The 19961-nt window shown below is 45.9% G+C and overlaps 1 protein-coding gene across 1 annotated transcript in view; it reads right to left on the reverse strand.

The window, feature by feature from the left end:
- Window positions 1-2168: 2168 nt before the first annotated feature.
- The window catches only part of LOC116950854 (mucin-1-like), a 28495-nt gene continuing 10702 nt past the window's right edge, over window positions 2169-19961 (reverse strand). The window contains exons 3-7 of the mRNA XM_032968980.2: window positions 19197-19264; window positions 15999-16147; window positions 7760-7851; window positions 6653-6811; window positions 2169-5098 (exon numbers count right to left, since the gene is read on the reverse strand). Coding sequence (XP_032824871.2) covers window positions 5051-5098; window positions 6653-6811; window positions 7760-7851; window positions 15999-16147; window positions 19197-19264 — 516 coding nt within the window. The 3' untranslated portion in view covers window positions 2169-5050. The remainder of the gene's footprint in view (window positions 5099-6652; window positions 6812-7759; window positions 7852-15998; window positions 16148-19196; window positions 19265-19961) is intronic.

Here is a 19961-nt window from a genome sequence, read left to right on the forward strand (position 1 = left end):
TCCGATTCCCTCGCAGCTGCTTGGTAAAAATTTTTTATCGGGGTCGGAAATCGGCAAAGCACATTGCCGTGTGGCTGGGAGCGTACAGCGACGCTCTAGGCCACCGCGGGAGGGCATCGGCGTGGCCCGGTTCAGCAAATCCAAACACTTCTCCTTGCTCGCAAAAGATATACCCCCTGTCCACGCGTAATGACTCATAATTGTCGTGCATCCAGGTCTTGCTGGAGACGTAACGAGGTTTTGTCGGGGCTGTCGCCTGGCTCGGACGCAGCAATGGACGTTGACTTCCCGTGCGCGCGCGTGCGTGCGCTCCGGCAGTTTTTGTACACTTGAGACGTGCTGGCAAATGCGTTGTGAGTTCACTCTCACTCTTGTCTTCTGCTGTCTCTCTCTCTCTCTCTGTCTCTCTGAAGTGTCTGGGTGGCTGTGATAAGAGAGTTTGTCCTGTTCGGAGAATGGACTGTTTTAGGAATGTAGAGTTTCCAACACTTATCACATCGTGACTTTGGGGCGGTCAGTAAAATGAGTACAACTTTGTGTAAGGTCAACAGTGTTGTCATTCTGCGGAGAAAGTGGCACTGATGGCACAAATTCCACGTAGTGGTTGATGTGGAATATCCCCACACTGGTTCATAGCTGATAAACGCTTTGTTGATTAAACCAATGGAGATTAACATTTAAAATGTGTGAAGTCATTTTTGGAATATTTTATCTCAAGACGAAGATTCCCCATAAAGCCTACATTGGCTGTTGCGGCATGTGCTGTTAGCGAGCACCTATATGATACGAAAACAAACATCACCCTGATAGCCGTGAACAGAGTGTTGGGGAAAGTGCTCTTACCATCCGCCTTTTTTAAGAATGGCATGAGCAAGTGGTGTTACCAGCACCACGCTCAGCCACGTTTGTCTCCCAAGTGCTGATTTAACACACCGCACCAGGTACTAATTTAAGGCCGAGTCGACCCAGGGGAGGGCCAGGAGCAGTTCAGATATTAGCCACTGATGTTGGCCGTGGCCGGGAACCGAACTCGGGTCGCCAGATTCGTAGCGCAGTGCACGAACCACTACAATACCGCTTGCCACCTGTCAAGCACACACACACGCGTGTGCAGGGCCACACAGCCATGGCCACATTCATTGCTTCTGCACTGCAGGTAGTGGGGTCGAACGTGTCTATGCCGCTGCATGGAGCATAACCAAAGCTTGAAGGTTGTTGCTGCAGCGTCGTATGTATGATGAACCTCTCGCACCGTGCGTAGCCAACCGCGCTAATCAGAGGAGTGGTCGAAGGACAACAAACTAAACACAAAAAGCAGTTCTAAAGAAATGGGTTTTCAATCTAGATGATTCAAAAGTGCACAGCTCCAGTGGCTTCCTCGTATCGGAAGGAAGAGCGTTCCAGACGGCCGCAGAAGTGTTTACCGCAGAGAGAGAGAGAGAAAAACGGGAGAGAAGTACTGGGAGACCCGGGAGTTACTATTTGTTTATTCTGTCGCTTTGTGAATAACTTTCTCGGAAACGTAAAGTGAAGCTCCATGAACGCTGGCTTTGAAGGTTGCCGTTGTCCGTGCGTGTTACCATGAATGTAAATTGACTCGCTCGTGTCTCCCCCCCCCCCCAACAACGCAACTAATGCACTTTCGGACGTGTTTGGACCTTCCCAGGGTGGTAACATCCCCTTTGGGATTCGCATGCTTCCTACCTTCCTTTTTTTTGTACATAAAAATTTTACCAAACAAACAACAACAACAACCCCCCTTGCCCAACTGATCGATTCCACACGCTCCTTCCACCAACCACACACACACACCGAACCCATAACCGTAGCTGTTTGTTGTGTAGTTGACTCTTTTTTTTTGTAAATGAAATACAAAACGAGGGGTGAGGGATACACAAAAAAAAGCATTGATGGATTTGTGTACAATGAAAAAAATTGGGGCACCATCATATCGCCTATTTTGCTATTTTTAAAGTGAGATAGTCTGTGTACAGTGGTGACGTTGATGAGTATGTAATACTCAATGTGGTGTATCTTCTGTTTGCTGTTATAGGAATTCTCGTCTGTAAAAGTGTTTGGTGTCAAACACTAATTATCTGCTGTTCTGGCAAAAAAAAGCTATATATTTTTGTTCTTTTTGAGAAGCAAGTAAACGTCATACCAAGTCGCGGGGTTTTGTGGTGTTTATTGCGTTTGCTAGAACACAATTGCAAAGACATGTTAAAAATAAAGAAGTATGGTATATAAGTACGGTATATTAAAACGTTTAAACGAAAACGTTACCGATCCCCCATTATTTTTCCTGAAACGTGGAGCAACAAAACGCCAAGAAGTCTCTTTGCAAGCCAAACTAATTGACTACTACAACTGCATTTGATAGCAAATTGGGGGGTGGGCGAAATGTTTTAGCGTTTAAGCTGCTTTACAATGGCCAAGTTGGAAAATCGAAACGGAAAGTAAAAGTTCATTATGTTCAAGTTTGCGTGTGAACCTGCAAAAGCAACTGCTGCGTTTTAATTCAATTCCAGCGGTTAAAATGCAAAAAACAAACCAAGTCTCTTAAAAAAATATATTTTTTAACGTAAACTGTATATTAAAACATAAACTATATCTCATCCATTGTAATATCACAGATACTTGATATTTGTATTGTGATCTAGTTATTTGTTTTTTAACATGTATACAATTATAAATGTGTTTTTTTTATTCTGTTGTAAAAAAAGAATTCCCATCCCCCCAAAAAGCAAAGCTTGCATCGTATGAATCCAATAGGCCCTTTCGAAAAAAATAGTGAAAAGCGCAGCTCCCTGCAATGACTTTGCTCACCCCACTGCCGGCTGAAGGGCCTCCTCGAGAGAGGCCCCCTCCAAAAATCTTGGCCATGATGGTGGGGAGAACCTTGGGAAGAAGGCCACAGAGTAACCCACCGCTCTACCCCGTCACACACCACGACCATGCCGCTCAACCTCGCTCTGGTTTGAAGACGATGTTCACCCACGCCGTTGGCAACTCCCCGAGGCGTACGAGCTACCGGGGGCGGGCGCTCCAACGTTGCGGAGAAGAGGGGAGCTTGGAAGAGTGGAAACGCGCGACGAAGTGACACCAACGTTTTGAACTCGACGCCGGTGAAATTCTATTTATTCGCGTTAATGGCATTTTTTTTCAATTTGACGTCAAATAAAATCAAATAATTTGGTATTCGTGCCATTCTTATGACGCCACGGCTATCACAAATACGCCATGGCTCTTCACAAATGACGATAGTCTGTAGTAGTTTCACAATAGTGGGGGGGTGGGCGGGGGAGGTGACATTACTTATGCAATTAAGTAATTTGTGATGAAGTTCGAAATGTAATTTGGGCCGCGACGACAGCACCACATGGCCTGCTCTTTTGCCTAATAGCGTCACGACATTATGAACGTCAACCGCGATGCCGTGCGTCTATTGTTTGTACACCGCCCACTTTTCAGCAATTAATCAGGGAGGCCCGCTGGCCTTCAACTGCAAACCTTCGCAACGAGCGGCAAACGAGCTGCAGCTTCGTTGCCATCACCGCCGGCCCCCTCCCCGAGAGCGCGGTACGTGTTTAGTTTTCAAGATGAACAATTCTCATGGTGGCTGGATGGTTCGTGGTGTTCGCAATGACCGTGTCGGCCAGCACTCAGCCGGCATTGCTGAGATGCTGGGTTCAGGTCTGGGTTTTTTTTTGGTGTTTCGGGATGTTAACCGGGCTCGTAAGTGCGATGATACAAGCTGATACACTCAGCCTGGTCACCAATGACTGTACACAGACACACACACAAAAAACATTCAAATTCGGTTTCCCACTATATTCATACTGTTGCATCTTAAAAGAGCAAAACAATACGGGCGTAGTATGTTTAATATTACAGGCGTATTGTTGCATAACGCGTGGCATGTGCTCCTGACCAACAGCGTGCAAGTCGAATCATGCTGTTTTGAAGTTTGTTTTCACATAGACGTATAAGGGGGGGAGGTGGGGGGGGGGCTTTACCAAAGAAAATTAAACTATTTCATTAAATTATTCTAGCCCTGGATTTACAAAATACGTATAAATGGAATGCTAAATCATTACCGTTACAAAAAATACTTTAAAAAGCAGTTTAATAACATGATGAGATGAAAAATATTACTACTTGCAATGATTAGTTAATGAGTAACTTCAGGGCTTCTTGAACGCTTCAGTGGGCGGCTGCTGCTGCTGCTTCTACTCAGATGGCATCACGGTGGGCACCGTGATGCCATCGGGATTTATTTTTTGTTATAATTGACAATATATTTTTAATTAGAAAACTGTAGTTTTACAATTTTTGCGGGTTTTTTCTCTCTCTCCAGCACGTAACTGTGAAACATATCGCGGAAGTGCGAAGTTTATGTGCCCCTAAAAGATCAACCGCGAAACTGCAAATTCGCACGTTACGCGTGGGATGCCTGCTGTTATTGCTTCAACAGAATAGACAACGTTGGAGGAATGTGGTGTAAATTCATCTGTTACATCATTCATTGGTGGTGTTGTTCATTGGGGGGACTCATTTTTTTTTCATTTAAAGCCCCCTCGCCTTTCCATTTTAAAACTCCTAGCGAGATGACGGAAGAGATCTAAACATGAAAAAATATCGAGATGAAAGAACATAGATACAGGCAAGTTTAAAGATGAGATCTTAATTGACCTTATAGAAATTGGCGTGTTATGTTAAGTTTTGAATTTGAGCCGATATATTTCAAGCAACCATGTAAAAAAAAATTATGAATCCGGGGCTCCCCTTAGCTGCTTCAGGGCCCTAAGCTTTGCCAATGCCGATTTTTGTTTTGTTTTGCCTCGCAGCGCCGCTGGTCACATTCGCTGGTCACATTCGCTTGGTAACCGGGCTTTGATTTGTGCTTCATGTTAACGGAGATGGCTGCGGCGTTGAGGTTTGCTGCGACGCTTGTGGTGTGGCTTGTGAGCCTCCCGCTGGCGGGAGCTGTGACGTAGCGAACGGTGGCCGATTTTTACCAGCGGAATCGGCAGGCATCCCGGATCCAGAATCACATCGGCGATTCCATCCCTTTGTTGGTGAATGTCATTCCTGAATTCTGTAGAGAAGCACACACGCAAGCAGTCGTTTTATGCAATAAAATGTGGCTTAAAATGATTGATTACAGCTCACCTCTTTTCTATCATTCTTTCTCTTCCCTCGCCCCTTCATCCCCTTCCCATCCCTCCCCTAGTCTTTCGTGATCCCTAAGCACCCCTCTATCGCTGCCACTCATTCCTCAATACCTCGTAGCACTGCCCCTGCCATCTAAATCATTCTATTCTGTCAGCGTTTTGTAAACTGTGAAAAAAAGCTTTATAGCTCATCGGATTCCTCATGCAGTATAAATAATTATTCTCCAAAAATATTCCGAAATATAAATTAGATGAGATCACATTCGAAGTCTAGTCAAAGTATGTCTTTGTGGGGGGTGGGGGGGAGGATTGTGTGTCTCTCACACCAATAATTTATAATTAAGGAGCGTTCATAATCAAGGATTTCGGGTTAGGTCGCGCAAATATAAATGTGTTGTAACCCTCCACCACCCGACACAGCCGGCAAGGTTTGTCACGTTAACAACGCGCCAATTAGTTACTACTTCAGCCCACCCCTCCAACACTCGACAGCCAGTAAGGTTTGTCACGTAAACAACGTGCCAATTAGTTACGACTTCAGCCCACCCCTCCAACACTCGACAGCCAGTAAGGTTTGTCACGTTAACAACGTGCCAATTAGTTACTACTTCAGCCCACCGGCGTATTGGAGAGTAAATCCACAACATTTACAATTTGACTACGGCGTTTCGCTGGTAATTACATCCAGCATCATCGGGCGATTTGGCATGTCGTTTACGTGACAAACCTTACCGGCTGTGTCGGGTGGTGGAGGGTTACGACACAACATTTATACTTACACGATCTAACCGAACACGCTTTATTATGACTAATATGGGTCGCAAAAGCCTACGTATTAAACCAAATTAAGGCGCGTGTGACGAAACATTTCGCTGCTTTAGTCAACCAGACATGAATCCACAGACACGAGGCCTTGACTACAACTCCACAGGCTGACTGATAAAAAAAGAATGGTGACGATGTGAACACTGACCGACACTGCATGGAGGGTGTGCGCATCATCCAGCAGTGGATTAACCGAGGGGCACTAAATCATAATCGCTCAATCTTTAGTTTACTCGCCAATATCGCCCTCAATAAAGTAGGCATCGGTGCACCGTACAACAGAACGGGAACGCTACAGGAGTACGGAACAACAAGAACGAAAAAAAAACGTCCACGATGACAGCCGTGAACATTGCCTGAGCGAAACTCGGTTCTGTGGGATTTACTTACGTGGCCGAGTGCATACGGCGTAAAAAGTGTACGTGGTGAGTAAAATAATATAACAAATGAAGCTTTCGTTTTTTTCCGAGAAGGAAAGTCGGAACCGATGGATGTGTCCTGCACGGAATTGAGTGACACTCGGCGACGCCCGGCGCGTTTGGGACGTCCGGTCATGTGACGAGATCCCCGCCGTCGCACCGCGGCGTGGGCGAGTGCCAGGGGCGGCGAGGGGGCGCGGTGGTGGCGGTGGTGGCGGCGCGAGTGGGTGGCACCTCGACGTAGGGGCTGAGCACCGCCTTGGACTGGTTGAGCGTGCCGTGCGTGTCGTACAGCGGGTAGGAGGACGCCGTCTCGCCGGTGTAGTAGAGCTCCGTGGTGCCGCCACCGTCGCCGTACGGGGCCGCGCAGCCTCTCCGGCAGCACCACACCGCCTGCAGGGAGGGTAGCGCCGGCTAGTCGCACCGGCTCGTCGCACCGGCTCGTCACAACGGCACGCCGACTCGTCACAACGGCTCGTCGCACCCGCTCGTCGCACCGGCTCGTCACAACGGCTCGTCGCACCAGCTAGTTGCACCGGCTCATCACATCATAACCACGGCGCAAGCGGGCAAAACGGGTACGCCACGGTTGTGCGATCGGCAGGGTGGCGTCGTGCGGTGGGGCAAAGCGTGGGTGCCCCCCCCCCTTCACCTCTTCCAAGACGTTCCGCCCAGCGTGGGGAAAACCGAGGCCACAAAAGGCCCTCTAGAATGCGCTCTCCTGAGCCAGCGCTTTGCAGTGCCGCACCTGCGCCCCTCTCGGTGTGTTATTGCGGAACGCGGATCCGCCAGCCGAGGGCTGCGTGCGAATCGAAATCTTCCCACGCCAAGTCTCCCAGCAGCGCCGTGGCCACAAGCAGTCGCATGTCCCGACACGGCTGCGACTTTGTTTACCGGTCCGCGGGCCCACGGGTGAAACGGTGGAATTCCAAAACGGTCCAGAAATTAAACCGCGAGTCGATGCCTTCGTAAGTCTACGACACGTGAATGTGCGTGTTCGTGTTGTTCTTAATACTGTATTATTATTATTACTATGTCTTTTAGTTACCCAGAAAAAAGCCTCATTGGGTGTAGGAGGGTCTGGCTACATTGGGCTAACCGATAGTCAGCAGTTTGTTTAGCAGTCGAGGAGCATTGTTGCCATACGTTCTTTTTTTCCCCAACTGAGTAATTCGTGGGTAAAATTAAACATTTGGTAAAAATTGGACCGAAACGCCAGCGCATGCACGCGTGCGCTGCAGCTCACTCTTTAATCACATAATGTCACGAGGTATTTAACGTCCACTGCAAAGCAGACGGCGCGTCCGCATTGCATGCTGGGCTTCCGACAGTGGTACTCACACACGCCAGCAGGACGATGATGTTGAGCAGGAGGATGGTGCTGGTTAGGGCCAGGAGGGCGATGGACCAGGAGGGGAACTCGTTCGTGACTCCTGTGGGAGGGGGAGAGGCGGCGGTTCAGAAACCGAGCGAGGGCCCATTGCCACCTCCGATTAGTGCGGTTGGGTCTACTGGTGACAAGGGGGAACCCATAGGGGTACCCTCATTTTGTTTGTAGAAGGTACCATTCCAGGTAAAGTAAGTGTTGGTGAGGCAGTGCCTAACCAGCGCAGGTACATCAGGGTTCAGTCCATGTTGGACCAAGTCTTCAATTATTGTTATGGTGTCAGGCACTGGGACCTTGGTGAACAGAGACCACATCAAAGCTAAACAAACACAAGATCCAGGTCCGGTTCAATACAGTACACAAAATCCGTGATCTGAACCCATCCGTAAAGGATGTCATTCCTGACTTACAGTACCCCGGTGTTTACAAATTGAGTTGTACCTGCGGTGACTGCTATATCGGGGAGACGAAACGACATATTTCTGACCGAATTCGCGAACACAAATCAGATTTGAAACACGGCAGAACGAATTCTTTGGCCGTAGCTGATCATTGTTTCAACACAGCGGGTTCTCATAACATTGTTTTCTCCAATACCAAAGTACTCTGCAAACCTCCCGGATACTACCAAAGATTTGTCCATGAAGCCATCCAGCTATACAAACATAGACACAACTTCAACCGAGAGGATGGTTTTACATTAAGCAATCATTGGAAAGATGTCATCAACCAAGTCAAACTTTAGCTGCCTTATAATTGTACAGCTATTTCCATTTCTTCCAGTTGGTTTCTCTCATTTTTGACAACTGCTCGCCATTGCCTCTCCGTCCCCCTAACCTCCTGCAGCATAACAAAAGGCGGTTTAACTTAGCCCCCCCCACGGCCCTTCCTGCCCCCCCCCCCCCCTTAACCTGTATATAATCTCGGGTCTCTTAAAGCTCTATTCACTTGATACAGCAATTTTGCTGTGACGGTTTCCACCTGAAGACGGAAGCTTGTGTTGCCTCCGAAACGTCGTGATTTAATTTAATTGTTTTCATTTATTTTATTTTACCTACGTGACTTTACCGACAAAAACAAAGAGTGGTAGGCCTGATTTCTATGTTTGATGTGGTGTGTTGAATCAAGTGTTGTCATTCATGGTGAGATTATTCTACCACTGAACCCAAACAATAGTTGGGAGAGAAATGGTCCTGTCACAGCTGTTTCCTACCGATTTGGCCACTTCGATTCGCTGGATAAAGACGGCAGCTTCCGTCAACACACAAAATACTCGACTGTCGTTTGCTGTTGTCGTTGTTTTTGCTGAAGACAAATCAAATACATCATGCACTGCAATAAATAAAAAAATGCTGTCCGAGTCAACGAATTAAGAGTTATTCCCATACAGGTTATTGTCGTTTGGGAATGTGTCCTCTGAAATAAGTGAAACGTCCCAAGTTATAATTTCGCCATAAAATAGCAGCTGTTGAATGTTCGAAGAATCAGAATCTTTACGCTGGAGGAATCCGATGAGCTTATGAGGCTCTTCTGCGCGGGCGTATTTTGCGAGCGAGAAAAATCCGGCAGATGCTCGAAGGTGCACGGCACGAGGAACAAAAAAAAGAACGTTAGGATGCAGAGAACGACCGCGGTACGAGCGTGAAGAACGCAAAGCAAGAAGCGACCACGTCAGCTGCAGGGGCACTCAGAATGCACCAAGATAGGCAGCGGTGCGAACGGTGGCACTGTAACGGGGTTGTTATTGTGATATTGATTTGGCAGCACATTCATTATTGATTCCGAATTGCCTCAATGAGGGATGAGTGGGGTAATTATCAAGAAGACGGGTAATAAATAAAAAAAACCCACAAGGATAGCTTATAAATAATTAGAATTGCGCATGCAAAATTAAATAGCGCGTTTGAGAAAAAATAAATTAGCGCGTTGAAAACTGCAAAGAGGAATCGTAAATTTGTGCTCTCTCATCCAGTGACCGGAAGCCGAAGCTCAAAACCCCCCAGTCAACATCGAGCCAAAGGGAGATGGCTGCTGGATGATCGCTCCCCCAGTCCCCTGTGCCATTGACAGAGTGCCGCTGTTGAGATCCACGGTCCAGACCTCCTGCTCCTCCTCCTCTGCATGCGGATCAATCTCCAGATCTCAACCCACTGTCCGTGCTCACCGTTCACTGTGTGCGGAAGGCCGAAAGGATGTTTTGACGGCTTAAAACACTTCATTTAGTCAAGTAAATGTGAAAACGTCAGAGAGAGAGAGGCAGAGCACATGAATGAGCATGGCTTCAAAGGTACAGTAAATGATTCGCCGAATTCCATACATCAGGTAGACATATCGCATTATAATTGCTAGTGTACAAATGCATGTCAAAATTGCATCACTGCAACGGTCCAGGCACGGTGTTTTACACTCCCGACTGTTGATTTCCACACCTACGTATGAACGTTGAACTTCTTTCGCACCACCGTACGTAGCCAACCGTGCCAATAGGAGGTGCGGGAGGGAAGGGCAACAAGCTTAAACACAAAAAGCAGTTTCAAAGAAATGAGTTTTCAGTTTAGATTTAAAAGTGCATAGCTCCAGTAGCTTCTTCATATCGGAGTGATTATATTATAATGGCATTGTGGGTGTTATCCTGTCTTCATATCGGAGTGATTATATTATAATGTCATTGTGGGTGTTATCCTATCTTCATATCGGAGTGATTATATTATAATGACATTGTGGGTGTTATCTGTCTTCATATCGGAGTGATTATATTATAATGTCATTGTGGGTGTTATCCTGTCTTCATATCGGAGTGATTATATTATAATGTCATTGTGGGTGTTATCCTGTCTTCATATCGGAGTGATTATATTATAATGGAATTGTGGGTGTTATCCTGTCTTCATATCGGAGTGATTATATTATAATGTAATTGTGGGTGTTATCCTGTCTTCATATCGGAGTGATTATATTACAATGTCATTGTGGGTGTTATCCTGTCTTCATATCGGAGTGATTATATTACAATGTCATTGTGGGTGTTATCCTGTCTTCATATCGGAGTGATTATATTATAATGACATTGTGGGTGTTATCTGTCTTCATATCGGAGTGATTATATTACAATGTCATTGTGGGTGTTATCCTGTCTTCATATCGGAGTGATTATATTACAATGTCATTGTGGGTGTTATCCTGTCTTCATATCGGAGTGATTATATTATAATGTCATTGTGGGTGTTATCCTGTCTTCATATCGGAGTGATTATATTATAATGTCATTGTGGGTGTTATCCTGTCTTCATATCAGAGTGATTATATTATAATGTCATTGTGGGTGTTATCCTGTCTTCATATCGGAGTGATTATATTATAATGTCATTGTGGGTGTTATCCTGTCTTCATATCGGAGTGATTATATTACAATGTCATTGTGGGTGTTATCCTGTCTTCATATCGGAGTGATTTTATTATAATGTCATTGTGGGTGTTATCCTGTCGTCATATCGGAGTGATTATATTATAATGTCATTGTGGGTGTTATCCTGTCTTCATATCGGAGTGATTATATTATAATGGCATTGTGGGTGTTATCCTGTTTTCATATCGGAGTGATTATATTATAATGTCATTGTGGGTGTTATCCTGTCCTCATATCGGAGTGATTATATTATAATGTCATTGTGGGTGTTATCCTGTCTTCATATCGGAGTGATTATATTATAATGTCATTGTGGGTGTTATCCTGTCTTCATATCGGAGTGATTATATTATAATGTCATTGTGGGTGTTATCCTGTCTTCATATCGGAGTGATTATATTATAATGTCATTGTGGGTGTTATCCTGTCTTGTGGGTGTTATCCTCTCTTCATATCGGAGCGATTATATTATAATGCCATTGTGGGTGTTATCCTGTCTTCATATCGGAGTGATTATATTATAATGTCATTGTGGGTGTTATCCTGTCTTCATATCGGAGTGATTATATTATAATGTCATTGTGGGTGTTATCCTGTCTTCATATCGGAGTGATTATATTATAATGTCATTGTGGGTGTTATCCTGTCTTCATATCGGAGTGATTATATTACAATGTCATTGTGGGTGTTATCCTGTCTTCATATCGGAGTGATTATATTATAATGTCATTGTGGGTGTTATCCTGTCTTGTGGGTGTTATCCTGTCTTCATATCGGAGCGATTATATTATAATGCCATTGTGGGTGTTATCCTGTCTTCATATCGGAGTGATTATATTATAATGTCATTGTGGGTGTTATCCTGTCTTCATATCGGAGTGATTATATTACAATGGCATTGTGGGTGTTATCCTGTCTTCATATCGCAGTGATTATATTATAATGTCATTGTGGGTGTTATCCTGTCTTCATATCGGAGTGATTATATTACAATGTCATTGTGGGTGTTATCCTGTCTTCATATCGGAGTGATTATATTACAATGTCATTGTGGGTGTTATCCTGTCTTCATATCGGAGTGATTATATTATAATGTCATTGTGGGTGTTATCCTGTCTTCATATTGGAGTGATTATATTATAATGTCATTGTGGGTGTTATCCTGTCTTCATATCGGAGTGATTATATTATAATGTCATTGTGGGTGTTATCCTGTCTTCATATCGGAGTGATTATATTATAATGTCATTGTGGGTGTTATCCTGTCTTCATATCGGAGTGATTATATTACAATGTCATTGTGGGTGTTATCCTGTCTTCATATCGGAGTGATTATATTATAATGTCATTGTGGGTGTTATCCTGTCTTCATATCGGAGTGATTATATTACAATGGCATTGTGGGTGTTATCCTGTCTTCATATCGGAGTGATTATATTATAATGTCATTGTGGGTGTTATCCTGTCTTCATATCGGAGTGATTATATTATAATGTCATTGTGGGTGTTATCCTGTCTTCATATCGGAGTGATTATATTATAATGTCATTGTGGGTGTTATCCTGTCTTCATATCGGAGTGATTATATTATAATGTCATTGTGGGTGTTATCCTGTCTTCATATCGGAGTGATTATATTACAATGTCATTGTGGGTGTTATCCTGTCTTCATATCGGAGTGATTATATTACAATGTCATTGTGGGTGTTATCCTGTCTTCATATCGGAGTGATTATATTATAATGTCATTGTGGGTGTTATCCTGTCTTCATATCGGAGTGATTATATTATAATGTCATTGTGGGTGTTATCCTGTCTTCATATCGGAGTGATTATATTATAATGTCATTGTGGGTGTTATCCTGTCTTCATATCAGAGTGATTATATTATAATGTCATTGTGGGTGTTATCCTGTCTTCATATCGGAGTGATTATATTACAATGTCATTGTGGGTGTTATCCTGTCTTCATATCGGAGTAATTATATTATAATGTCATTGTGGGTGTTATCCTGTCTTCATATCGGAGTGATTATATTATAATGTCATTGTGGGTGTTATCCTGTCTTCATATCGGAGTGATTATATTATAATGACATTGTGGGTGTTATCCTGTCTTCATATCGGAGTGATTATATTACAATGTCATTGTGGGTGTTATCCTGTCTTCATATCGGAGTGATTTTATTATAATGTCATTGTGGGTGTTATCCTGTCTTCATATCGGAGTGATTATATTATAATGGCATTGTGGGTGTTATCCTGTCTTCATATCGGAGTGATTATATTATAATGTCATTGTGGGTGTTATCCTGTCGTCATATCGGAGTGATTATATTATAATGTCATTGTGGGTGTTATCCTGTCGTCATATCGGAGTGATTATATTATAATGTCATTGTGGGTGTTATCCTGTCGTCATATCGGAGTGATTATATTATAATGGCATTGTGGGTGTTATCCTGTCTTCATATCGGAGTGATTATATTATAATGGAATTGTGGGTGTTATCCTGTCTTCATATCGGAGTGATTATATTATAATGTCATTGTGGGTGTTATCCTGTCTTCATATCGGAGTGATTATATTATAATGTCATTGTGGGTGTTATCCTGTCGTCATATCGGAGTGATTATATTATAATGTCATTGTGGGTGTTATCCTGTCGTCATATCGGAGTGATTATATTATAATGGCATTGTGGGTGTTATCCTGTCTTCATATCGGAGTGATTATATTATAATGTCATTGTGGGTGTTATCCTGTCGTCATATCGGAGTGATTATATTATAATGGCATTGTGGGTGTTATCCTGTCGCCGCTGCGTTCCGGCTCAGAGTCTTGTGCCGTCGTGTTTTTAAGACGAAAGTCTTTGCCGTCTTACCCAGAATTCTGCCTCTTACTCAAGTTTGCCTTCGCGGGTTTTTTTTTTACCAGCACCGAATGCCTTCGCTCGCACCGAATCATCTCCACGAGTGTTGCCGTGCCCCCCAGCCCAGTTACAGACGGACGGACGACGGTCAGCCAGATGGACAGAGATCACGCAAGGACGCTTCCAACCTCAGGGGCCATCCATAAATGACGTCACGCGATTTTGGACGAATTTTGACCCCCCCCCCCCACCCTCGTCACACGGCGTCACAAAAAGTCAGACCCCCCCTCAAACATGACGTCACAAGGCTCTGCCCCCCCCCCAAAACCATATTTCAAATCGCTTGAAACTATTGTCATTGTAGTGCGTATTTAATGTGGCGCTGCACTCCGAAGTTGTAGGAGCAAACATTTATTAAAAAGTCTATTTAATTAAGTAGAAACGTGTTGTCTATATTTATTTAAAGTTGCGCATTTTGATGTGACGTCACAGTTCTCAACCCCCCCCCCCTCCTCGTCACACATCGTCACAAATGTCTGACCCCTCCCCCCCAGGTGCGTGACGTCATTTATGGATGGCCCCTGAGTTGAGAGGCATCACAAATGCTGATTAAATGAACGCTGCACAAGTGGCGGCTGAAAATATTTTATTGTTTTTTTAAAAATTGATATGTACCAAACTAAATTCGTTGCGTTTAAAAAAAATATTATTCGTGTAGGGCCTTATTTCAAAAACTTGGAATTTCGCGAACGCAACCGCCCTTGGGCAAGTTTCTAGATCGGCCCGGGGGTGGCTATGCACGTGGCCTGTAACCCAGCACTGCGGAGGCGAGGGTTGGTGGATCGCACAATGAGCAGCGTCGCGGTGCCATACCCTGGCTCACGACCAGAATGCAGCGCAGCAAAGTGTGGATAAAAATATATAACATCTCTATTCTGTGCGGAATACAGTGTTTGCCCCCTCGCATGCAATGTATAATAAACTCTCACTCGTTGGATGAAAACGTCTGAACATGTCGAGAATTGCAAAGTAATAATTGTTGGCGCCGGCTCCAGCTCGTTTGTCCGCTTCCACGGTGATTGTGAGACGCAATCGGCATGGACGACGGCGCTACGTAGCGTATCACGTCTTCTCTATTACAACATTCTCTTCCCTCGCCCCTCCACTCCTTCCCGTCACCTCCCATCCCTCCCTACCCTTTCGTGATCCCTAAGTACCCTCTCTATTGCCGTCACTCGTTCCTCAACCCTTGTAGCACTCACCCTGCCATCTAAATTATTCTGTAATTCTGTCACCGTCTTGTAAGCTGTGCCAAGCGCCTTGAGTGCAGGCGCTCTGTACATCTTAATTGAGATAATAGTTTTTGTTGTTGTTGTTGGGGCACGTCGCCCCATCCTGATGCGCAAACTCCAGCAGAAGGTTGCGCAACTTCAGCTGGAAGTGAGGACCGCGACCCCCCCCCACCTCCCAACGGAGTGGCGACATCCCCCGTGGCCCCCCCACCGACTGCAGTCGCCCCCGCCCCCCTCTCCCCCCACCGCCCGTAATCCGTCGCTTCAACAAATCACTCGAGACGCCGTCGTACGGACAGCCAAGATCGGTCCGTGCGAACGCTGTCGCAGGAGGCCACGCGTTCAACGCCAACGCTCCTTCGCGCAACGAACGAACGAATCCTGGGTTTAATTTTTTTTATTTAAATTTTGATTTAAAGCTTTCGTGACTGCAGTAATTCATATTCTTAGCTCTTTCGGTAAAGTCACGTTGAAGGGAAACAATAAAATAATAAAATACATATTCCCTTCAACGTGACTTTACCGAAAGAGCTAAGAATATGAATCCTGGGTTCTTTCGTTCGTTCGTCCGTCCGTCGTTCGTCGTCGTTCGCACGGCGGCGGGCGCCTCGCCGGGGACCCACCGGGCACGATGGGGCCGCTCACGCCGAGCTCGCCGAGCCGCGTGCCGCCGTGGGTGCCGCGCAGGAACGCGTCCGACACGGCGTCCGGGTGGGCTCCCCCGAGCAGAGTGTCGAACAGCAGGTCGGACGTCACCCCCACGGAGCCGCGCCTGGGGTGAAGGGTGGGCGGCAGAGTGGATGTGGGGGGGGGGGGGGGGGGCGGGCGGTGGTGAGCAGGGGAGGGAACGGTGGAAAACGTTAGCCGGGTGTCCACGGCCCACTCTTGATTGAAAGGGCGCCGCGGTGGCTAGGAGATGTTGACTACCTCGCCTGGTATGCAGGAGGTCGTGGGTTCGATCTCGACCCTGACGCCTGCTGCTGCTGTATATTTGGAGTTTGCGTGTCTCTCTCCCTTTCCCCGTGGTCGCGTGGATTTGTCTCCGGGTCCTCCGATTTTTCCCTCCACATTTAGAATCATCATTTTGGCTGCTGTACATTTAGACGTGATAAGCCACTTCGTTGAGCTATCATTTGTGATACCCAGGTCGCTTCTGAAAAAAGAGCTATATATCTCAGTGGGCCTTATCTGGTAAAATAAAAAATAGTTTATAAATAGTCTTGGTTCTTTCAGTAAAGTCACGTAGAAGGGAAACAAAATAATACAAATATAAAAAATACAATTCTCACGACGTTGGTTCTTTCGGTAAAGTCACAGCAAGAAAATTTTCTTGCTGTGGTTTTCACACCTGATGATGATTGCTTGTGTTGCAGTCGAAACGTCGTGAGAATTTTATTGTTTTATATTTTTATTATTTTATTGTTTCCCTTCTACGTGACTTTACCGAGAGAACCAAGAAGATGAATCCCTGCAGTCACGAAAGCTTTAAATCCAAGTTGACAAATAGTTTACTAAAATAGTAATAGAATGAATCCCGTGCGGTGGTAATGGTGGTTATGCTGCATGTGGCTGCTCATGGGGGGGGGGGGGGGGCGGGTGACTTGCGTAGATGGTGACTCGTGTAGATGGTGACTGGTGTAGATGGTGACTCGTGTAGATGGTGACTCGTGCAGATGGTGACTCGTGTAGATGGTGACTGGTGTAGATGGTGACTCGTGTAGATGGTGACTCGTGTGGGTGGTGACTTGTGTAGATGGTGACTTGTGTGGGTGGTGACTTGTGTAGATGGTGACTCGTGTAGATGGTGACTGGTGGCTTGTGTAGATGGTGACTTGTGTAGAAAGTGACTTGTGTAGATAGTGACTTGTGTAGATGGTGACTCGTGTAGATGGTGACTCGTGTGGATGGTGACTCGTGTGGGTGGTGACTCGTGTGGGTGGTGACTCGTGTAGATGGTGACTCGTGTAGATGGTGACTGGTGACTTGTGTAGATGGTGACTTGTGTAGATGGTGACTCGTGTAGATGGTGACTCGTGTAGATGGTGACTCGTGTAGATGGTGACTGGTGACTTGTGTAGATGGTGACTTGTGACTCGTGTAGATGGTGACTGGTGACTCGTGTAGATGGTGACTGGTGACTCGTGTAGATGGTGACTGGTGACTCGTGTAGATGGTGACTTGTGTAGATGGTGACTGGTGTTGATGGTGACTCGTGTAGATGGTGACTCGTGTAGATGGTGACTGGTGACTTGTGTAGATGGTGACTCGTGCAGATGGTGACTCGTGTAGATGGTGACTGGTGACTCGTGTAGATGGTGACTCGTGTAGATGGTGACTCGTGTAGATGGTGACTGGTGACTTGTGTAGATGGTGACTCGTGTAGATGGTGACTCGTGTAGATGGTGACTCGTGTAGATGGTGACTGGTGACTTGTGTAGATGGTGACTCGTGCAGATGGTGACTCGTGTAGATGGTGACTGGTGACTCGTGTAGATGGTGACTGGTGACTCGTGTAGATGGTGACTGGTGACTCGTGTAGATGGTGACTCTTGTAGATGGTGACTCGTGTAGATGGTGACTCGTGTAGATGGTGACTGGTGACTTGTGTAGATGGTGACTTGTGTAGATGGTGACTCTTGTAGATGGTGACTCGTGTAGATGGTGACTCGAGTAGATGGTGACTCGTGTAGATGGTGACTGGTGGCTTGTGTAGATGGTGACTTGTGTAGAAAGTGACTTTTGTAGATAGTGACTTGTGTAGATGGTGACTCGTGTAGATGGTGACTCGTGTGGATGGTGACTCGTGTGGGTGGTGACTCGTGTGGGTGGTGACTCGTTTAGATGGTGACTGGTGACTTGTGTAGATGGTGACTTGTGTAGATGGTGACTCGTGTAGATGGTGACTCGTGTGGATGGTGACTCGTGTGGGTGGTGAGTCGTGTGGGTGGGGACTCGTGTAGATGGTGACTGGTGACTTGTGTAGATGGTGACTTGTGTAGATGGTGACTCGTGTAGATGGTGACTCCTGTAGATGGTGACTCGTGTAGATGGTGACTCGTTTAGATGGTGACTGGTGACTTGTGTAGATGGTGACTTGTGACTCGTGTAGATGGTGACTGGTGACTCGTGTAGATGGTGACTGGTGACTCGTGTAGATGGTGACTGGTGACTCGTGTAGATGGTGACTTGTGTAGATGGTGACTGGTGTAGATGGTGACTCGTGTAGATGGTGACTCGTGTAGATGGTGACTGGTGACTTGTGTAGATGGTGACTCGTGCAGATGGTGACTCGTGTAGATGGTGACTGGTGACTCGTGTAGATGGTGACTCGTGTAGATGGTGACTCGTGTAGATGGTGACTGGTGACTTGTGTAGATGGTGAGTCTTGTAGATGGTGACTCGTGTAGATGGTGACTCGTGTAGATGGTGACTCGTGTAGATGGTGACTGGTGACTTGTGTAGATGGTGACTCGTGCAGATGGTGACTCGTGTAGATGGTGACTGGTGACTCGTGTAGATGGTGACTCGTGTAGATGGTGACTGGTGACTTGTTTAGATGGTGACTCTTGTAGATGGTGACTCGTGTAGATGGTGACTGGTGACTTATGTAGATGGTGACTGGTGACTTGTGTAGATGGTGACTTGTGTAGATGGTGACTCGTGTAGATGGTGACTCGTGTAGATGGTGATTGGTGACTTGTGTAGATGGTGACTTGTGTAGATGGTGACTGGTGTGGGTGGAGACTTGTGTGGGTGGTGACTTGTGTAGATGGTGACTTGTGTGGGTAGTGACTCGTGTTTATGCAAGATGTAAACTATACCAGAACCGGCGCACCACGCTGGTTATGTACGAATCTTTCAACGTAGAATTTTTGAAAACTTGGTCCAGCTGCAAAAGCAAAAGAAAAGAAACATCACGACAAATTACCGTATCGTTTCTCCATGCCAGACAACACCAGATATATTCCGTATCGGCAAATAATAGTTTGATGGTCACGATGATGATGTGGAGTTTTTTGTTTGTTTGTTACGTGCATTACCTGTACCAAACTGACTGACATAAATAAATACTCAACTTCACATCATCATCATCATCGTGCGCGGTCACACCATTACGTGCAAATAAATACGTGGCATTATCCGATGCGGAGCGCTGGCAGAGTGGTGAGCTCGCTGTGCTAGGCGGACCCGAGTTTGATTCCCACCGATGGCTAACATCGGCCGCGATGTCCGAACCGTTCCCGGGCTCACCCCCCTGCACGGGTCTGGCCGAGTCGGCATCGTCGCGAGAGACCACCCCGTCGTGATCGTCACCAGATGGGCAGTCCGTCAACGCATCGGTGGACCGACACGGCCGGAATGTATTTATTCCAACGCGTAGCTTTTGACGATTCACGCGTGGGAAGTTGCCTCGAAGCAAAACAAAAGTGGCCACTTGTCACGTCGGCCAGAGCAGAACTCGGCAAAATCTACGGTTGCAAAAAAGAAAAAACTGTAGTAGTCCGGTTGATTTCCACGGCGAACGAGAGTGGATTATTTGATTATTTGATAACCCCCGCACATTCAAAGTGGTTGCAACACAATGC

Source organism: Petromyzon marinus, chromosome 40, assembly GCF_048934315.1.
Source record: "Petromyzon marinus isolate PM22_M1 ecotype Great Lakes invasive population chromosome 40, UKy_Petmar_22M1.pri1.0, whole genome shotgun sequence".
Classification (NCBI taxonomy): domain Eukaryota; kingdom Metazoa; phylum Chordata; class Hyperoartia; order Petromyzontiformes; family Petromyzontidae; genus Petromyzon; species Petromyzon marinus.